Below are 17,442 nucleotides of genomic sequence, written 5' to 3'. Positions count from 1 at the left end.
ATTGATGAATAATAATATTATGAGTCCTGACCCTTACACTGTATACTCTATGTTGTACATTACATTCTCCTGACCCCTGCACTATATACTCTATGTTGTACATTACATCCTCCTGACCCCTGCACTATATACTCTGTTGTACATTACATACTCCTGACCCCTGCACTATATACTCTATGTTGTACATTACATACTCCTGACCCCTGCACTATATACTCTATGCTGTACATTATATACTCCTGACCCCTGCACTATATACTCTATGTTGTACATTACATACTCCTGACCCCTGCACTATATACTCTATGTTGTACATTACATACTCCTGACCCCTGCACTATATACTCTATGTTGTACATTACATACTCCTGACCCCTGCACTATATACTCTATGTTGTACATTACATACTCCTGACCCCTGCACTATATACTCTATGTTGTACATTACATACTCCTGACCCCTGCACTATATACTCTATGTTGTACATTCCATACTCCTGATTCCTGCACTATATACTCTATGTTGTACATTACATACTCCTGATTCCTGCACTATATACTCTATGTTGTACATTACATACTCCTGACCCCTGCACTATATACTCTGTGTTGTACATTACATACTCCTGACCCCTGCACTATATACTCTGTGTTGTACATTACATACTCCTGACCCCTGCACTATATACTCTGTGTTGTACATTACATACTCCTGACCCTTCCCTATATACTCTATGTTGTACATTGCATACTCCTGACCCCTGCACTATATACTCTGTTGTACATTACATACTCCTGACCCCTGCACTATATACTCTATGTTGTACATTACATACTCCTGACCCCTGCACTATATACTCTGTGTTGTACATTACATACTCCTGACCCCTGCACTATATACTCTATGTTGTACATTGCATACTCCTGACTTCTGCTCTCCCCCTCCCCCCACTGCTATATATACACATAATATGGATTCTCTTTTGTTACACCCATTTCCTCCCAGCTGGACATTTTATATCGGACGATGTGATTGGAGCACAGACTTTTACATGGTGATAATAATGTGATAACATCCTCCAACTTTGGACCCTTAAACAGAAAGTGATAATGAGGGAGGAGTCAATACCCCAATGATGGTGGTCTTCAGGATCAGTCCAGTCTTCATCTTGGTTGTTCTCCCCCCATCCTCACTCTCTGACCTCTGGTGGGGCTCAGCCCCGCTGTTCTTCATGACTAAATCATGGAGTAAATAAGGAAGTGCAGTACTTCTTGTGTTGGGAAGATGGCGATGAGTGATAGAGGGGGTGGGGACCCTCGTCCTATAATCCCCTCATCACTGTCCCTCCTATAAAAGACAGTTCTGGTTGTTTCCTCACTCTCTGACTAAGGTCCATGAATAAAGAAATGACCTGGTAGGAGATCAGATGAGCCATTTCCTAGTTCCCTTGAGGGTGGAATTGTAAGCTCCTCAGAGCCCAAGCTGCCTGATGAGGGCGGAGTCCTGGTTTGGGGGAACCAATCAGCTCCTGTCTAGTAATCCTCTTTGTCTTTGTATTTTAGTCCATGGCCGGGAGATGAGGAAAACCTCCGAGGATTGTCTCACTTTGTCTCCAGACTGGAAAGTAGAAGATGAGGACCTCACACAGTATAGTCCAGGAGAAAACCCGGCTCCCTCCAATGTCCATCCGGCACCACCCAGTGTAGATGGACCATCGGATTCCTCGTATCCTGAGGAACCTCAGACTGTGGGGGACCAGGCCGGCCTTCCAACAGAGAAGAGGTTCTCCTGTACTGAGTGCGGGAAATGTTTCTGTTCTAAGTACAATCTTAATGTGCATAAAAGATGTCACACAGGAGAGAAGCCGTATTCCTGTCCTGAGTGCGGGAAATGTTTTTCAGAGAAGTCCAGTCTTCACAAACATCAGAGATCTCACACAGGGGAAAAGCCATATTCCTGTCCTGAGTGCGGGAAATGTTTTTCAGAGAAGTCCAGTCTTCACAAACATCAGAGATCTCACACAGGGGAGAAGCCGTATTGCTGTCCTGAGTGCGGGAAATGTTTTTTAGATAAGTCCTATTTTCACAGACATCAGAGATCTCACACAGGGGAGAAGCCTTACTCCTGTTCTGAGTGCGGGCAATGTTTTTCAGTCAAGGACAGTCTTCACACACATCAGAGATCTCACACAGGAGAGACGCCGTATTTCTGTTCTGAGTGTGGGAAATGTTTTTCATGGAAGTCCTCTCTTTCTAAACATCAAAGATGTCACACAGGGGTGAAGCCGTATTCCTGTCCTGAGTGTGGGAAATGTTTTTCACATAATTCCAGTCTATACACACATCAGAGGTCTCACACAGGGGTGAAGCCTTATTCCTGTCCAGAGTGTGGAAAATGTTTTTCACATAATTCCAGTCTTAACACACATCAGAGGTCTCACACAGGGGAGAAGTCGTATTCCTGTCCTGAGTGCGGGAAATGTTTTTCACTCAAATCCAGTCTTCACGATCATCAGAGATCTCACACAGGGGAGAAGCCGTATTCCTGTCCAGAGTGCGGAAAATGTTTTTCATGTAATTCCAATCTTTGCAAACATCAGAGATCTCACAAAGGAGAGAAGCCATATTCCTGTCCAGAGTGCGGGAAATGTTTTTCAGAGAAGTACAGATTTTACACACATCAGAGATCTCACACAGGGGAGAAGCCGTATTGCTGTCCTGAGTGCGGGAAATGTTTTTTAGATAAGTCCTATCTTCACAGACATCAGAGATCTCACACAGGGGTGAAGCCTTACTCCTGTTCTGAGTGCGGGCAATGTTTTTCAGTCAAGGCCACTCTTCACACACATCAGAGATCTCACACAGGAGAGACGCCGTATTTCTGTTCTGAGTGTGGGAAATGTTTTTCATGGAAGTCCTCTCTTTCTAAACATCAAAGATGTCACACAGGAGTGAAGCCGTATTCCTGTCCTGAGTGCGGGAAATGTTTTTCAGACAAGTTCATTCTTCACACACATCAGAGATCTCACACAAGGGAGAAGCCGTATTCCTGTCCTGAGTGTGGGAAATGTTTTTCACATAAGTCCGGTCTTCACAGACATCAGAGATCTCACACAGGGGAGAAGTCGTATTCCTGTCCTGAGTGCGGGAAATGTTTTTCACTCAAATCCAGTCTTCACGATCATCAGAGATCTCACACAGGGGAGAAGCCGTATTCCTGTCCAGAGTGCGGAAAATGTTTTTCACGTAATTCCAGTCTTTGCAAACATCAGAGATCTCACAAAGGAGAGAAGCCGTAATCCTGTCCAGAGTGTGGGAAATGTTTTTCACAGAATTCCAGTCTTCACACACATCAGAGATCTCACACAGGGGTGAAGTCTTATTCCTGTCCAGAGTGCGGGAAATGTTTTTCAGACAAGTATCATCTTTCCAAACATCAGAGATCTCATACGGGGGGAGAAGCCATATTCCTGTCCTGAGTGTGGGAAATGTTTTTCACAGACGTCCCATCTTTCCAAACATCAGAGATCTCACATGGGGAAAAGTCACTTTCCTGCCCTGAGTGAGGGAAATGTTCCTCACTGAAGTCCTGTCTTCCTGTACATCAGGGGTCCCACACAACCCTGAAGGTGTATTAGTGCCTTGAGTGCGGGAAATGTCTTCTAGATGAATGTTGCTGGACATCCCAGCTCTCATGTGGGGAAGAAGCACACCCTGATATACACCTCAGATATACTCCATGGCTGATCTTCATCATGGAAGAAACAGTTCATAAGGAGATCAGAGGTCCCCAAAGACATGGATGAAGTGTGTGACCGGGTCGGCCATTGATAGCAGGAGAAGAATAAAAATGGAGTCCTGCCCTGTGATTGGCTGAGTACATTTTGTGGTGGGAGATTTCACAAACATTTGGAGGTCTTGTCACACATCTCTCTAACACAGGTGGTCAGACACTATATCTGGCTTCTGTGGTCCTTACCTATAGCAGCCCCTTTCCCATAAGGCAGGCAGGCCTACTGGTACTCGTTGCCCCCAGGACTGATACACAATGCTATAGTGCCTGGCTACCACACCAGGGTAGGTGCAAACTGAGCACAGCAACAGGTACTTGTGGTTGGCAGAAAGGCAGAATGGTTCAATGACAGTCCAGGTACAAGGCGAGTTCATCTCACGAAAATGCATCAGATATCCCAACCAGGCAGTGTTTGGGACAGGACCCCATTGTCTGGGACTGAAGATCTGGCTCTATGTCTGTTTTTTTGGTCGGCTTGTGAGATTCCATTTGTGATCTATCATTTAATAAATGTGATATTACGGTAATGCTCCCTCTTGGGTGTTGTCTTTGACAGTTCCTAGATTCCCCCATCTGTGGAGGACTGCACCTCATCAAGTGACAGATAACGTGTGGAATTGTGAAGCACCAAGATTTGAGTGTTGTTGTGTTTGGCAACATTTGATCGACAAGGCAGGCAATATTCAGAGTAATCAGGGTCCAATCCCTGGTCAAAGACAGGCAGAGTTCAGAGAGTAATTGATATCTGATCCAAGGTCATAAACAGAGGAATACAAACAGCAGAGCAGGACAGACCGACAGGGAGCTTAAACATGCATTATACACACTATCACTAACATGAGACTGCAGGTTTGGCTGGCTTAAATCAGATTTATTCTCCACCCAGAGACTTGCTGCATCATAGCTAAAACCAGGATGCTTTAATGAGACCATCAGTTGTGATGGATTGGGGGCACTAGACGTTCCTGACATTAACCTCCATCTGAAAAGGGGCCAATAATCCCTTAAAGGCATGTTGGGCATCCAGCATAGGACCATCAGGCTGGGCATCCAGCAAAGGACCAGCATGCTGAGCAATGGTCGGGGCAGGGGTGAACTGACCATTTGGAAACTCGGGCACTGCCCGAGGGCCCAGGGTCAGTAGGGGGCCCCATGAGATGCCCCTGGTAGCTTTTTCATAGGCTTTTTGAGTTTGGGCAAGGACACAGGGGCCCCATGATCCCCTATTGCCCGGGGGCCCCATGAGTTGTCAGTCTGCCCCTGGTCAGGGGATCAGCAAAGTCAGGTTGGTTAGCAGGCATAGAGTTTATGAAGCCAAACTGGACAGCAGAGAACCTGTAACATCAGGTTGGATAGCAGGTGACATGGTACTGAAGTCAAGCTGAATGCAGGCTGCATGCAGAGTGGCCTGAAGACAAAGTTGTGGGCTCCACATGGCTGAATGAGGCAGTTTATCCAAAGGCTGGACGGAACTTCTTAGACAGGTTTCAGCAGATATAGTTGCAGTAGGGTGAGGCCCGGTTACTGAAAGTCCCAAAAATGAAAAAGGGCACAATTGGCCTGGGCTGAATCAGAACAACTGGTGCGGAGGCAGACTGGACCACATTGGCAGGTGTAGAGACAGACTAGACCGCATCAGCAGGTGTAGAGACAGACTAGACCACATCAGCAGGTGTAGAGACAGACTAGATGACATCAGCAGGTGTAGAGACAGACTAGACAGCATCATCAGGTGTAGAGACAGACTAGACCACATCAGCAGGTGTAGAGACAGACTAGACCGCATCAGCAGGTGTAGAGACAGACTAGACCACATCAGCAGGTGCAGAGACAGACTATACCACATCAGCAGGTGAAGAGACAGAGTAGACCGCATCAGCAGGTGAAGAGACAGACTAGACCGCATCAGCAGGTGCAGAGACAGACTAGACGACATCAGCAGGTGTAGAGACAGACTAGATCTCATCAGCAGGTGTAGAGACAGACTAGATCACATCATCAGGTGTAGAGACAGACTAGACCACATCGACAGGTGTAGAGACAGAGTAGACCACATGGGAAGTTGTAGAGACAGACTAGACCGCATCAACAGGTGTAGAGACAGACTAGACCACATTGACAGGTGTAGAGACAGACTAGACCGCATCAGCAGGTGAAGAGACAGACTAGACCACATCAGCAGGTGTAGAGACAGACTAGATCACATCAGCAGGTGTAGAGACAGACTAGACCACATTGACAGGTGCAGAGACAGACTAGACCACATCGACGGGTGTAGAGACAGACTAGACCACATTGGAAGTTGTAGAGACAGACTAGACCACATCAGCAGGTGTAGAGACAGACTAGACCACATCGACGGGTGTAGAGACAGACTAGACCACATCGACTGGTGTAGAGACAGACTAGACCGCGTCAGCAGGTGTAGAGACAGACTAGACCGCATCAGCAGGTGAAGAGACAGACTAGACCGCGTCAGCAGGTGAAGAGACAGACTAGACCGCGTCAGCAGGTGTAGACAGACTAGACCGCATCAGCAGGTGTAGAGACAGACTAGACCGTGTCAGCAGGTGTAGAGACAGACTAGAGCGCGTCAGCAGGTGCAGAGACAGGCTATACCACGTCAGCAGGTGAAGAGACAGACTAGACCGCATCAGCAGGTGCAGAGACAGACTAGACCGCATCAGCAGGTGAAGAGACAGACTAGACCGCATCAGCAGGTGCAGAGAGAGACTAGACCGCATCAGCAGGTGAAGAGACAGACTAGACCGCATCAGCAGGTGTAGAGACAGACTAGACCGCATCAGCAGGTGCAGAGACAGACTAGACCGCATCAGCAGGTGAAGAGACAGACTAGACCGCATCAGCAGGTGTAGAGAGACTAGACCGCATCACCAGGTGAAGAGACAGACTAGACCGCATCAGCAGGTGAAGAGACAGACTAGACCACATCAGCAGGTGAAGAGACAGACTAGACCACATCAGCAGGTGTAGAGACAGACTAGATCACATCATCAGGTGTAGAGACAGACTAGACCACATCAGCAGGTGTAGAGACAGACTAGACCACATCGACAGGTGTAGAGACAGACTAGACCACATCGACAGGTGTAGAGACAGAGTAGACCACATGGGAAGTTGTAGAGACAGACTAGACCGCATCAACAGGTGTAGAGACAGACTAGACCACACTGGAAGTTGTAGAGACAGACTAGACCACATCAGCAGGTGTAGAGACAGACTAGATCACATCAGCAGGTGTAGAGACAGACTAGACCACATTGACAGGTGTAGAGACAGACTAGACCACATCGACGGGTGTAGAGACAGACTAGACCACATTGGAAGTTGTAGAGACAGACTAGACCGCATCAGCAGGTGTAGAGACAGACTAGACCACATTGACAGGTGTAGAGACAAACTAGACCGCATCAGCAGGTGTAGAGACAGACTAGACCGCATCAGCAGGTGAAGAGACAGACTAGACCGCATCAGCAGGTGAAGAGACAGACTAGACCGCATCAGCAGGTGAAGAGACAGACTAGATCGCATCAGCAGGTGTAGAGACAGACTAGACCGCATCAGCAGGTGTAGAGACAGACTAGACCACATCATCAGGTGTAGAGACAGACTAGACCACATCATCAGGTGCAGAGACAGACTAGACCGCATCAGCAGGTGTAGAGACAGACTAGACCGCATCAGCAGGTGTAGAGACAGACTAGACCGCATCAGCAGGTGCAGAGACAGACTAGACCACATCAGCAGGTGCAGAGACAGACTAGACCACATCAGCAGGTGTAGAGACAGACTAGACCACATCATCAGGTGTAGAGACAGACTAGACCACATCATCAGGTGTAGAGACAGACTAGACCGCATCAGCAGGTGTAGAGACAGACTAGACCGCATCAGCAGGTGTAGAGACAGACTAGACCGCATCAGCAGGTGTAAAGGCAGCAGAAATTGAGGACAAGTCAGCCTGGATATGCATCCAAGGGTGTTTATGGACAGGCAAAGGAAGGGGTAATCCAGAGTGTTGGACTTTTGAGGACTTATAGTGAGCACAGATTCTGCAAGCTCTTACACAGAAACAGGAGTCCTTATGGAGAGAGGCCACTAAAGCCCACGAGAAACCAAAGAAAAGGTTTTAGTACTCCCTGGGAGCTCGGCCGTCTTAGCTGGATATGATTCTGAAAGCACTGTAAGCCTAAGGTGGAGGGGAACAAACAGCTTTCCAGGGGGTAGAATAAGCAGAGCACTAGACGGGGCCCTAAAAATAGAGTTTAATAGTTCAGGAGAAGGGCCCTTTTCTTGGCTTATTGGAGCAGCTGGTGACACAGTGGCCATGGTCCTCACAGTACAAGCAGAGTCCCTGAGATCTTCTAGCCTTTTCCCCAGAGGATAAAGGATAGGCCTAACCTGAACCGGCTTCTTGGATCTGGGTCCTTCCACCCCGAGTCAGGTGACCAGTGGTGGAAATCAGAACAGTATTGTTCAGCGATGTATTTATCCTGATGGTTAGTTTCTGCTGAGTGGGCACGGTCAGGATTATCATTGATTAAACCCAACTGACCTTCAGGCTGGGTCATCTGTGAGGAGACTAAAAGCCCAAGACTGGGGGCCCCTGCAACCATGTAACAACAAGGTTAACCCGTGTCCTTCAGAACCAGAAGAATGTGGTCTGAGCTTGAAGCATAGTAAACAACTGTTTTTAAAGTTGGAAAACATGTTGGGTCACCAGAAACATGACCAGGCGGGATAACCCTGGGCTCTGGTTCCTGCATTACTGCTGGGGGTGCGTTTACATGCACAGACTGTTGGATTTTAGACACATATAATACTTCTTTTAGTGTCTTGAGGCAATTATGAATGAAAGAGCCGTTGAAATAAAAAATAAAGTGTGATTTTATTCTATCACACAATGGTGTAAAATAACAATGTAAGTGTATCATGAACAGTTCCATGGAGATACAACTACTGTAGAAATAACAATGTAAAGCGTATCATGAACAGTTCCATGTAGATACAACTACTGTAGAAATAACAATGTAAAGCGTATCATGAACAGTTCCATGGAGATACAACTACTGTAGAAATATCAATGTAAGTGTATCATGAACAGTTCCATGGAGATACAACTACTGTAGAAATAACAATGTAAGTGTATCATGAACAGTTCCATGGAGATACAACTACTGTAGAAATATCAATGTAAGTGTATCATGAACAGTTCCATGGAGATACAACTACTGTAGAAATAACAATGTAAAGCGTATCATGAACAGTTCCATGGAGATACAACTACTGTAGAAATAACAATGTAAAGCGTATCATGAACAGTTCCATGGAGATACAACTACTGTAGAGATAACAATGTAAAGCGTATCATGAACAGTTCCATGGAGATACAACTACTGTAGAAATATCAATGTAAAGTGTATCATGAACAGTTCCATGGAGATACAACTACTGTAGAAATAACAATGTAAAGTGTATCATGAACAGTTCCATGGAGATACAACTACTGTAGAAATAACAATGTAAAGCGTATCATGAACAGTTCCATGGAGATACAACTACTGTAGAAATATCAATGTAAAGTGTATCATGAACAGTTCCATGGAGATACAACTACTGTAGAAATATCAAGAAGAAGTGTAAAGAAAAAGTCACCATTATTGTCATAACTGTCTGACCATGTGCAACGTCCATCTTCTTCTTGTCCTTCACGAGACTTTGGGAAGAAACCGGAAATAGACGGAAGTGACGATCTTGTCTTGCAACAAGCACCTGTTCCAGCTTCTCATACGTGTGTGTGTGTGTGATAGATGACAGATAGATGTGACATATGAGATGTGATAGATGTGACAGATGATAGAGCCGTGTAGACTGGCCAGGGACAGGACGGGGTTAATCATGGAGAATAGGACTCACTGGTGGAAGCCTAACTTTTATTCTTACTATGAGGAAAGTAAGTCATACTATGCGAGGAGGTTTAAATGCACACTTCTGGGTTTAGATGGTTTTTATTTCCCATAAGGCAGTGGTGTTCTGCAAACAAAAGGCAGTTCTAAGACAAGATGATCAGCAACACGTGAATGATGCAAAAGGGGCTCTCTGGACTCTGATGAAAGGTGGACTATGGGAACCCAGGTTAAAATGGAATGATGGGAACTATGATGAATGTTGGGGCTTTGGTTACCAGAGACCCCCTTATATCAGAGTTACCCTTTACACCAGAGTCTGCAGTGATCCCCCTTACATTAGAGTCTCCTCCTCACATCAGAGTTCCCAATGCCCTTCCTTAAATCAGAGTCTCCCTTACATCAAAGTCTGCAGAGTCCACCCTTACAGTATATAGGAACTCCAAGAGTTCATATGTAGAGGGGATTCCAATGTAAATGGGGAACTCTGTGGATTCCAATGTAAAGGGGGAACTCTGTGGATTCCAATGTAAAGGGGGAACTCTGTGGATTCCAATGTAAAGGGGGAACTCTGTGAACTTTGATGCGGGAGGGCTCTTATGATTTAATCCATATGAGTAGAAATGTTATTTAATAAAAAAAAATCTGTATAGTTCCGCTAAAGTGTTCCGTTTTGGCTTGAAGAAAAGGTGGCAATACTACCCAAGATGACAGGAAGGGGGCCTGCTGCAGAACATGCGAAAGTGTCTCCCTGTGGGACCAAAATAGAGGGCTCAGCAACAGAGAAAGGGGCTCCGGGATCGGTGGAACGGGCCCCAGGCTTGGGGGGGGCCCCGGTGCAAGTAACCATGAAGGCCCCTGACTTTTGGTACCAGAGCCCTTCCCCCTGAGCCCAAGGCCCTTTCCAAAGTGTTTTCAAATCAAATCCATCCAAGGCATGTCTCTGGTGATCAATGTCATACTTGTGGTTGTGGTTAAACCAAACTGTCAAACCTTCAAATGTCTGCTGTCATAGATGATCACATGTGCTGCACCATGACAACTGCACATCTAATCTGAGGGTAAGATGGCAACTTCCTTGGCTGTAAAGGACAGGAGGGTTTAGTGCCAGGTTTACAGAACTAATTAGTATTTAGTAGATATGTGTGATTTCGTTTGTTCAAGTTAATTGTTTGGACAAAAATTAGATTAACCTCCCTGGCGGTATGATTATTTCATTTTTGGTGCTGAAAGCGGTACATTATTTTGCATGGAAATATGTAGTTTTTTTTATTGTAGGCTGTAATTTTTAGGAATAACTCCCTGAAATCTGTCTGAACAAGAGTCTAAATCATACATTTAATTCAATAATATAATCAAACCAAAAACACTGAAATGTGAAATATAGCGCCAAGTTCGCACATCGCTGAGCAAAGTCGCAGAATCGTTTTCAGTGTCTGATGAGGAATTTCCCCCACAAATCATTATCACTCAATTCTGCAAGTGGTTCTGATTTACTATCGCTGTTCTCTAGCCGGTCTAAAACCACTTTTGACGTAAAGGGACGCTTTTTGGACGCCATGGACTTTTCTAAGTTTCCAGGCAGAAAGAACAATCAAAATGCAGACAGGGGACAGGACAAAGCACTCGGGACAAAATGTATGTGAAATGGGTTGAAACAGCAATGTTTTACTATGTAAAATCATTTTGAAAAAAATGACATTTTTTTTAAATTTTCAAATTTCCCACCGCCGGCGGTGCCCGTACGTCCCGACGTCACAGGGACCGGAGGAGATGGCCGGGGATGCTGCAGGGGACACATCGCGGGAGCGAAGGACAAGGTAAGCACTGCAGGGACTCCCTATGCAGCGCCGCATGGTAAGCCTGAGGGTAGCTCGGGGTTACCGCTTTTGGTACTGACATTTTACCCCGAGCTACACTCAGGAATACCGTTAGGGAGGTTAAAAAAGATTGGGGTAGGGAGTTCCAGAGGATGGGATGACGCCCTGGTGAAATCCTGGAGACGAGCATGGGAGGAGGAGACAAGGGAGCTAGAGAGTAGGAGGTCTTGCGAGGAGCGGAGTGTACGGTTTGGGTGATATTTAGAGACAAGGTCAGTGATGTAATTTGGGGAAGTATTATGAACAGATTTATACAGTTGTGTTCAAAATAATCGCAGTGTGTTGAAAAAAGTGAATAAAGCTGAAAATCCTTCTAATAGCTTTTATTTCCATCCACACAAATGCATTGGGAACACGACACATTCTATTCCAAATCAAAACATGAAGAAAAATACATCAAATTTGTGTTGTTCCTCTAAAAAAATGGAAGAAAAGTGAATATTAGACGGTTCAAAAAAATCTCAGTGTTTGTATTCTTCTTTACAAACTCAAACATTCACTATATAAACTGAGAAATGTTTGAAGATTTTGCTTTCCTTTGAATGACTTCATGAATATTTGGTTGTAGTCGCACTGTTTCTGAGAACTGCTGTACATCTGTGTTGCATGGAGTCCCCCAACTTCTGGCCCCTGTGATCAGGTATTCCAGCCCAGGATGATTGGACCACATTCCACAGTTCTTCTCTATTTCTTGGTTTGGCCTCAGAAACGGCATTTTTAATGTCACCCCACAAGTTTTCTATTGGATTAAGATCCGGGGATTGGGCTGGCCACTCCATAACGTCCATCTTGTTGGTCTGGAACCAAGATGTTGCACGTTTACTGGTGTGTTTGGGGTGGTTGTCTTGTTGGAACACCCATTTCAAGGGCATTTCCTCTTCAGCATAAGGCAGCATGACCTCTTCAAGTATTCTGATGTCTTCAAACTGATCCATGATCCCTGGTATGCGATAAATAGGCCCAACACCGTAGTATGAGAAACATCCCCATATCGTGATGCTTGCACCACCATGCTTCACGGTCTTCACAGTGTACTGTGGCTTGAATTCAGTGTTTGGGGTCGTCTGACAAACTGTCTCCGCCCACTAGACCCAAAAAGAACAATCTTACTTTCATCAGTCCACAAAATGTTCCACCATTTCTCTTTAGGCCGGTCAATGTGCTCTTTGGCAGATTGTAACCTCTTCAGCACATGTCTTTTTCCCAACAGTGGGACTTTGCGGGGACTTCTTGCAGATAGCTTGGCTTCACATAGGCGTCTTCTAATTGTAACAGTCCTCACAGGGAACGTCACACCTTCTTTCATCTTCCTGGAGCTGATTGTTGGCTGAGTCCTCACAGGGAACGTCACACCTTCTTTCATCTTCCTGGAGCTGATTGTTGGCTGAGTCCGCCCCATTTTGGCTATTCTTCTATCCATTCCAATGGTAGTTTTTCGCTTTCTTCCACGTCTTTCAGGTTTTGGTTGCCATTTTAAAGCATTTGCCATCATTTTAGCTGAGCAGCCGATCATTTTCTGCACTTCTTTATATGTTTTCCCCTCTCCAATCAACTTTTTAATCAAGGTACGCTGTTCTTCTGAACAATGTCTGGAAAGACCCATTTTCCTCAGAATTTCAGAGAGAAATGCACTGTAACCAGCATGTACAACATTTGCTGCCTTCCTTCCTTAAATAAGGGCAATAATTGCCACCTGTTTATCAAAGAATGAATGACCTCACTAATAGAACTCCACACTGCTATTATATTGAACACGCCCCTTTCAATGAGTGATTCAATGACACAGAATCAGCAGCATGCATGTCATGACTGTCGGGTCTGTTGGATTTCTATGACTCTACTACACCTGCTAGGAAATTATTTGCCATGTAGAGATATCATTTCCACCAAAAACAGTGATTGATCCGGTTAGTGATGTCTGACTGCTATTATTTTCAACACAACTGTACATCAGTGTTAGTGTTTTGAATTTTATCCATTGGGCAATTGGAGGCCAGTGGAGGGATTGGCAGAGAGGGGTGGAGGACACTGAGTGGAGGCCAGTGGAGGGATTGGCAGAGAGGGGTGGAGGACACTGAATGGAGGCCAGTGGAGGGATTGGCAGAGAGGGGTGGAGGACACTGAGTGGAGGCCAGTGGAGGGATTGGCAGAGATGGGTGGAGGACACTGAGTGGAAGCCAGTGGAGGGATTGGCAGAGAGGGGTGGAGGACACTGATTGGAGGCCAGTGGAGGGATTGGCAGAGAGGGGAGGCAGATACAGAACGGTTAGTAAGGTGGATGAGTCTGGCAGCAGCATTCATGATAGACTGAAGAGGGGATAGCCTGCGATGAGGTCGGCCAATGAGGAGGGAGTTACAATAGTCAAGGTGAGATATAACAAGGGAGGGAATAAGTTGCTTAGTGGTTTCCGAGGTTAGGAACGGGCGTATCTTGGAGATGTTGTCTTGGTGAAGTCTGCAAGATTTGGACAGTGATTGGATTTGGCGGTGAAAGGACAGATGGGAGTCTAGGATTACACCTAGTACCCTGGCATGAGGGACTGATGGTTGTATTATTGATCTTGATGGAGAAGTCAGGGGAGGGGGCACGGGCTGGGGGGAATACTAAGAGCTCAGTTTTGGAAAGATTGAGTTTGAGGAAGTGGAGTGACATCCATGCCGATATGTCACTTAGTAGGTTATTAATGTGAGAGGAGACTGAAGGGGCGAGGTGAGGAGGAGACTGAAGGGGTGAGGTGAGGAGGAGACTGAGGGGGTGAGGTGAGGAGGAGACTGAAGGGGTGAGGTGAGGAGGAGACTGAAGGGGTGAGGAGGAGACTGAGGGAGTGAGGTGAGGAGGAGACTGAGGGGGTGAGGTGAGGGGTAGAAAGATAGATTTGTGTGTCATCAGCATAGAGATGGTAGTTGAAGCCATGGGAGGTTATCAAGTTACCAAAGGAGGAGATGTAGATGGAGAAGAGAAGGGGTCCAAGGACAGAACCTTGAGGGACCCCAACAGAGAAAGGGAGTGGCAGCGTACATCTATCCAAATAGACATAATAATGAATCTGACTGAATCCAAAAAAGTTCTAACAACATTTTCAGATACATTGGGAAGTAGGTTGTTAAGAAGCAGGCGACCGCTGCATCCTGCCAGAGGGATCCCCGCTGTCAACAGAATGTAAACAAAACAAGTGCCGGTTTAAAAAAATAAATAATAAAAAAACAGCATAGAGGTCCCCCCAATCCTTACCAAGCCCATTGGATCTTGTATGGATTTTGAGGGGAACCCCATGCCAAAATTAAAAAACAGAATAGGGTCTCCCCCCAAATACATACCAGACCCTTATCCAAGCATGCAGATTGGTAGGCCAGGAAAAGGGAGAACAAGGGAGCATATAGTATAGTAGCTGGTCAATAAGCATCATATCTGGCAGAGGTGACAGGTTCTCTGGTAGTGAGGGGGTTGGTGTTCTGCCTCTCTCCTAGTGATCAGTTCCCCAGAAGTATCTGGGACCAAACCCATGGTATGGAGATCTCATGTACCTGGCCACATGGTATGGGAGAGCTGAAGGAGTGAAGAGAAGTGAACACATGAGATACGTCCTAGGTGTACATCGGGACCCCATTCTGTCACTGGGAGTGAGGTGGCAGAGGTATCGCTGGGCTGGTGGGTAGAACATGGGCTCAGTGTGTCCCTCCTAATGCTACATACAATGAGGAAGGTGTGTAGTGACATGGGATGTATATTACACAGCTGCACATGGTGTACAACTCATCTGTAGGCCGGGCTTCTGCCTAACCAATGACTTTCACATTAACACAGCCCCACCTGGTCCTGGGCATTGATGAGTGTGCACACGAGAGGAGCAGTACCCCTGCCTGCAGAGCGAGTAACCCCGCCCACAGGGAGCCGGGGAGGATCCTGGGACACAGAAGGTTTATTACCTTAGAATTCATTAATGTCAAAGAAAACGTTAGAACCACTATAACCTCTTCACACTGACAGGACGCATAAATGCGGCTGGGCCTTGACGCCGAGCAGCCGCGTATTTCAATTTCTGCCTTTTGGTGGGTAGCTTTAGCTTCTTTCTCTGCGGCCTGAGCCTCCATTTCTGCGGCCTGAGCCTCCATTTCTGCTTTCTTATGTGTGGCCTGAGCCTCCATTTCTGCGGCCTGAGCCTCCATTTCTGTGGCCTGAGCTTCCATTTCTTTGGCCTGAGCCTCCATATCTGCTTTCTTTTGTGCGGCCTGAGCCTCCATTTCTGCAACCTGAGCCTCCATTTCTGCTTTCTTATGTGCGGCCTGAGCCTCCATTTCTGCGGCCTGAGCTTCCATTTCTGCTTTCTTATGTGCGGCCTGAGCCTCCATTTCTGCGGCCTGAGCCTCCATTTCTGCTTTCTTATGTGTGGCGTGAGCCTCCATTTCTGCGACCTGAGCTTCCATTTCTGCTTTCTTTTGTGTGGCCTGAGCCTCCATTTCTGCGGCCTGAGCCTCCATTTCTGCGGCCTGAGCCTCCATTTCTGCTTTCTTATGTGTGGCGTGAGCCTCCATTTCTGCGACCTGAGCTTCCATTTCTGCTTTCTTTTGTGTGGCCTGAGCCTCCATTTCTGCGGCCTGAGCCTCCATTTCTGCGGCCTGAGCTTCCATTTCTGCTTTCTTATCTGCGGCCTGAGCCTCCATTTCTGCGGCCTGAGCTTCCATTTCTGCTGCCTGAGCCTCCATTTCTGCGGCCTGAGCCTCCATTTCTGCAGCCTGAGCTTCCATTTCTGCGGCCTGAGCCTCCATTTCTGCAGCCTGAGCTTCCATTTCTGCGGCCTGAGCCTCCATTTCTGCGACCTGAGCCTCCATTTCTGCAGCCTGAGCCTCCATTTCTGTGGCCTGAGCCTCCATTTCTGCGACCTGAGCCTCCATTTCTGCAGCCTGAGCCTCCATTTCTGCGGCCTGAGCCTCCATTTCTGCGACCTGAGCCTCCATTTCTGCAGCCTGAGCCTCCATTTCTGTGGCCTGTGCCTCCATTTCTGTGGCCTGAGCCTCCATTTCTGCTTTCTTCTGGGTGAAAGCTGCCTGAATTTTAGAATCTTCACCATCAGCACGGCTTTTATTAGTTGCTGACTGAGTGCAGAGAACCTTGATTGTATGGATTGGGAAGATCTTGAGGAGTGTCTAGTAGACGCAGAGCGATCAGATCTGGATTCATGGAGATGTTATCCTCACTTCTGCCTCTGTCTTTGTTCGCACCACTAAATTGTCTCTGCAAGATTGAGCTCCTGAACCCCTTCATCCTCCAATGACTCCTGAGTGTTGTACGGCTGTAACAGACCAATATATGTAACACAGTCTTTTATAATTCTCAGAGGCAACATTCAATGGCTGGATAGCGCCCTCTAGTTGTAATGACTCATGAGATTGTTGGGGGAGGGGCAGACATGCGTTTACCAGTATTACACCACAAGTCATTAATATTACACAGCAATTCTGACTTGTCAGCATTAAGATTTTCTTGCACTTTAACTGACAATTGCGCGGTCATGCAACGCTGCACCCTAATGAAATTTATCTCCCTAAAAAAATCAAATTTCATCCTAAATTTCAACCAATATGTATTCTGCTCCATGTCTTTGGTAAAAATAATCCCAATACGTGTAAATTAATTGGTTTACATGAAAGATATAGCGTCTACAAATGGTGGCGTAGATACTGGGATTTTTTTTTTAGATACTAGTAATGGTCAGTGGAATTGCAGCGGGCATTCTGACACTGGAGGGAACTGACTTGGTGTCACTGACATCTGCAGTGACACCAATACAGTGATCAGTGCTAATAAAAAGCACTGACACTGTACTAATGGCACTGGGCCGGA

General features: G+C 46.3%; 1 protein-coding gene across 1 annotated transcript in view; it reads left to right on the top strand.

Moving 5' to 3' along the window:
* The window catches only part of LOC149450637 (uncharacterized), a 53,689-nt gene extending 49,369 nt beyond the window's left edge, over positions 1 to 4,320 (top strand). Inside the window, 1 exon segment of the mRNA XM_089691680.1 lies at positions 1,497 to 4,320. Coding sequence (XP_089547806.1) covers positions 1,497 to 3,479 — 1,983 coding nt within the window. The 3' untranslated portion in view covers positions 3,480 to 4,320.
* Positions 4,321 to 17,442: the final 13,122 nt, after the last annotated feature.

This window comes from Staurois parvus, unplaced genomic scaffold (genome assembly GCF_062004578.1).
Source record: "Staurois parvus isolate SC_StPar_1 unplaced genomic scaffold, SC_StPar_1.0 ptg000569l, whole genome shotgun sequence".
NCBI classification, from domain to species: domain Eukaryota; kingdom Metazoa; phylum Chordata; class Amphibia; order Anura; family Ranidae; genus Staurois; species Staurois parvus.
This window is presented reverse-complemented; position numbering and strand designations above follow the sequence as displayed.